This window comes from Ananas comosus, linkage group 6, assembly GCF_001540865.1.
Source record: "Ananas comosus cultivar F153 linkage group 6, ASM154086v1, whole genome shotgun sequence".
NCBI lineage: Eukaryota > Viridiplantae > Streptophyta > Magnoliopsida > Poales > Bromeliaceae > Ananas > Ananas comosus.
The window spans coordinates 8,659,056-8,663,789 of NC_033626.1; the positions used below are offsets into that span (position 1 = coordinate 8,659,056).

The following is a 4,734-nucleotide window of genomic DNA, read 5'->3' on the forward strand; positions in this document are numbered from 1 at the left end:
ATCTCTCTCTCTCTCTCTCTCTCTCTCTCTCTCTCTCTCTCTCTCTCTCTCAGGTCGACGATATGATAGCCATCGTGCCTCCGAAGGCACGATGGTTCAACAAAAGCTACTACGCCGAAGGTTTAACTGCTAGCCGAGGCAATCTGAACTATATGTGATAACTTTCATAAACCTTTGATTTAAAGTCTAAAAAAACTGTAGTAAACTGATCACTAGTTTTCTAGAGTGTTAACTGTTAAAATTACCGGTTACACCACACAAACACTCAAATTGCCACATTTTGTTAGGTTTAGGTTACTTTTAAAATATCTTTTAAGAAAAGTGATAAATCTCATTCTAGTCATATAGAATAAAACTTAAATTTAGAAAATAGTAGTAAAAAATACTCTAAAAATAAAAGTCGGCAAGTTAAAATCTGATAAACAAACTATCCATTTACTATAGCTTTTTAATACTTTAAATCAAAGATTATGAAAATTATCACATCTAGTTCAGATTGCATCGGTTAGCAGCTAAACCTTCGGCGTAGTAACTTTTGTTGAACCATCGTGCCTCCAGAGGCACGATGGCTATCATATTGTCGGCCTGAGACATATGTATGTATATATATATATATATATATATATATATATATATATATATATATATATATATATATATATATGTATGTATGTATGTATGTATGTATGTTTTGTTTTTGTTATTGCGTAACACAAAATATGATCGCCAATAGCTATCATATAAACCAGCTTCACACATGATTTCATACTTTATAGAAGTAAACAAAAATCAATTGTATCCCATTTCATCAATATCATGGTGGCCCAGAAAAAATAATGGAGGAATATAAGAGGAATGAAAAACAAGCGGTTTGAAGAACAAAAACTAACTACACTATAATACTTGAGCACTTAACAATGTGAAAGTCATTTGATAACACCACTACAGTATGTGATACTACCGAAGATTATGATGCCATCTGTCATACGTATGCAAGATACTAAAGAGCCAAAGAGCTTCAAGCAATAGAAAAAACAAAAAAGAAAAATATAAACAAATTAAAGGATAGCTACTTATCTGCCACTTATGGCTAAGACTTTAGATACTAAACCTCATCATAATATTGCCATAGGCATTTTTAAAAGCAGTTTGCTGCTATGGCGACTTAAACAGAGCCAGCCCAACCAATCTACATCCTTGTCCTAGTTTCTGCATTAGTCTTCCAACTGTAGAATGATGATGACACTAGTTTTACTAGCTCTTGAAAATTAAGAGCATAAATACAACTAGTTTATCTTCATATAATTTCTTAATTTCTAAATATCATACATCAATTAGATAAAATTCTAATTGTTTTACTAATTTCTAACTAAAAATAAACCATTCCTTCCGTGTTTATGTGTCTACCCAGTATTTAAACATTTAACTACATATCAGGGATTGCAGATCAGTCAATGCATATGAGAAAAACAAACAAAAAGAACTCTTCACATTTAATGACAATAACAAGCACTCTACTTTTTCTCTACCTGCCTCTTTAGGAGAAAGTTGATCCCAAAAGCGAGATCCCCGATCGGCCACTTCCCCAAAGTCTCCGAGTAAGTGAATCGTAATGTCTCCGACAAGGTGGATATAGTCTCCAACCATGTAGCAGGAGCACGAACTGGTCTCCGAGAAACCCTACTCCGTTCAGAAGTGTTCGGTCTCGTCGCATCCCCGCCATTGTCCGACCCCCCCTCATCTTGAATCTTCGTGGCCTGTAATCTGCGATTCAGTGTATAGTAAAGCAGAGCCGCAGCCCCCGCAGCAGTAGCCATTGTCGCCGTTGCCATTGTGTCTAAGATTGGATTACACAAACTTCACTTCGCTAACACAGAGATTAGGGCGTTTAGGCTAAAAATGAGAATTTTAAGTGAAAATACATTGAATCCTTCCAAAAGCTCAAGATTCAATTAAACACCCTTGCACAACACAACTAACAAAAGCACGCCGAAATCACCCAAAAAAACAAAACCAAAAAAGGGCAGTTTTATTTGGCACCCACTACAAAGAGAAATCAGGCAAAAAAAGGGAAAATATAAGAGAAATCCGAAATAAAAAAGGAACTATAGGCATACTCGCAATCAGTTAAACCCTAATTTCCTAAACTGCGAAGAATCAAACGATAATTCATATAAAACCCTAGAAATCGACCACTTCAATCCCCAAATACCTGAGATCGTGTCACGGAGAATCGCCTCGCCTCTCCTCTCCTCTCCTCGCCTCTCCTCTTCAATTCGATTTAACAGATCTCTAGAGCATTTCCTTCGATCGATCGTATAAGCACCTCCCCTCGATCGATCATACAAAATATAAATTCGTTACTTGTTGTTGTGGTTCTAAATTAGTAGATAAACTCGTCTCTTCCCGTACCTAGTATCTTTCGAATTCTCGATCTTTCGACTCTTTCGCGGAAGCGGCGGTTCTCTTTTTACGGTTCATTTTACGAGAACGCACACGCCCTTCCACGCGGGTTGGGGCCGTTGCTGAACCGGGTAAGAACCGGACCGGTGGTCAACAAGAGGACCAGGACCAGCGCGGTTCCGACAATAAAAATGTAGGTATACAAGTAGTCCAGCTACGGTTACCGTTAGATGTTTGCCTATGATCATTTTTATTCGTTAAATTATACTATTCAATCAAATATCCACTCAACCATAGAATGTCCGTATCATCCTAACCGCACATCCCTTAATCCAACTGCCGAAATCTTTAAAGCACCAATGACTTGGTACTTTTAAAAGCATAGGAGCTCAATTCGGTATACAAGTATGTATCCAAACTTATGCCCATTTTGACTGAATCACCCATGTTTGTAAAATTTTGATTTTGGTACTCAATCTCTTAATTTATTTGATTTAGTCATTTCATGATTTTTCAGCACAAGATTTAGGTGAATCATTTACTTTAGTGGAATTGTCGTTAGATGAATCACAAGGATAGGTAGCAAATTAGATTTTTTTGTTTTTTTAAACGTTAGATAGTTGAGCAAATAGGCCATAGTTTAGGTAAATTTCATTCTTTTTTTTTTTTTCTAGTAGGCCGGGGCTAGTTCTTGATTGTTTCCACTTTTTTAGAGTCTGCCGAAACCCCAACTTCGAAAATCACATGTCCAAAAAAGACAACTTTTTGAAACCAAAATTCGTGTTTCTTCAATTTGGTGAATAACTTTTGCTTTCAAAAAACTTGCAAGACTTCTCTAAGATGTTCTTCTTGTTCCTTGATGCTTTGGGAATAGGCTAATATATCGTCAATGAAGACATCGACAAATTGGTCTAGAAAATGCTTCAAGACCCAATTTATAAAATCTATATAGGTCGTCGGGACATTGGTGAGCCCAAATGACATTACAGTGAATTTATAATGTACATACCGCGTCGTAAAAGCTATCTTGTATATGTCTTTCTGCTTGATTTTTAATTCATGGTTTCTCAATTCAAGATCAATCTTAGAATACACTGAGGACCCCTGTAGCTGATTAAATAAATCATCAATTTGCAACAACGAATACTTATTCTTTATTGTGTATTTTGACCTTATTGACCTTTTTTCTTTACAAATATCACCGGAGCTCCTCACGATGATACATTAAGCCTGATGAAGTCCTTTTCTAGCAGATCTTGCAATTGAGCCATAAACTCACTTAACTCTGCTAATTCCATGCGATAAGGTGCTTTGGATATCGGCGTAGTCTTGGCAAACAAATCTATTACAAACTGGATCTCCCAATTAGGCGGCATTTTCGGTAGCTTTAGTGCACTAAACTTTTGTAAATAATGGAGTTCTAGTGAAGAGTAGCATTGAAAGCTATTTAGATAGCTCCAATGAGGTTTGGGGAGCATTGGAGTACTTTTGGTGCCAAAAATGGACTTGGAAGACTCAATTCTACTGGAATTGTAGAATTTGCGCCGGGTACCAATACTGAAGTGTAGTATCGATACCAAGCTACGTAGAGTTGAAACCAATATTCGAATTTTGCGAAACTTCCTCCAAGTAGTGGTATTAATTAATCAAGTACCTATACTGATTCAGGTTGGCATCAAAATGCAGTAAAAGACTATAAGAAAACCAACGTTCGAATTTTGCGGAACTGGTCTCGGGCACCGATACTCTTGGCCGTGTACCAGTACTAGAACTTGAGTATCAATAGTCAATACTGCAAAATCTAGATTTTGGCTGGCTGTGAATTGGAATGTTTGGGGGACTTGGTTGCAAAAATTACAACCCTATATAAAGAACCTCAACCTCTTCTCCCTAACTGATGTATGCATAAGAGAAAAATACTTCTCTCTCTCTGTCAAACCCTAGGTTGCAACGAAAGCCTCCGGGCGCGTGTAACTGGGTAGGAGATGTTATCTATCTAGTGCGTAATCTTCTTATCTTAATTTAAAGCTGGTGAAGGTTGTAAAGGCTCTGAAANAAAAAAAAAAAAAAAAAAAAAAAACAACAAAGAGAGAACGTGATAACTAATGAACAATCATTTCCAGTAGGTATAGTCAATGACAATAATAACCTACACCACTAGGGGCCCGTTTGGCCTAACTTCTAAAAAAGTGATTTTTAAAAAAATGATTTTGATTTGGAGAAGTGATTTTGGTTAAAAGCTGTAGAGCGTTTGTTTCAATTTAGATCAAAGTGATTTTTCTAAAGTGATTTTGAAAAGCTGTTTGGCAAATTTTTTTTGATGTTTGTATA

General features: G+C 36.4%; 1 protein-coding gene across 4 annotated transcripts in view; it reads right to left on the reverse strand.

Annotated features, from left to right (window-relative positions):
* The window catches only part of LOC109711856, a 13,971-nt gene extending 11,457 nt beyond the window's left edge, over positions 1–2,514 (reverse strand). The window contains exons 1-2 of one of the 4 annotated variants that reach the window (XM_020235168.1): positions 2,213–2,514; positions 1,530–1,857 (exon numbers count right to left, since the gene is read on the reverse strand). In XM_020235168.1, the coding sequence (XP_020090757.1) occupies positions 1,530–1,832 (303 nt within the window). In that variant the 5' untranslated portion in view covers positions 1,833–1,857; positions 2,213–2,514. Of the gene's footprint in view, positions 1–1,529; positions 1,868–2,212 lie in introns of all 4 variants that reach the window. The other 3 variants (XM_020235169.1, XM_020235167.1, XM_020235166.1) reach the window with 3 other exon arrangements.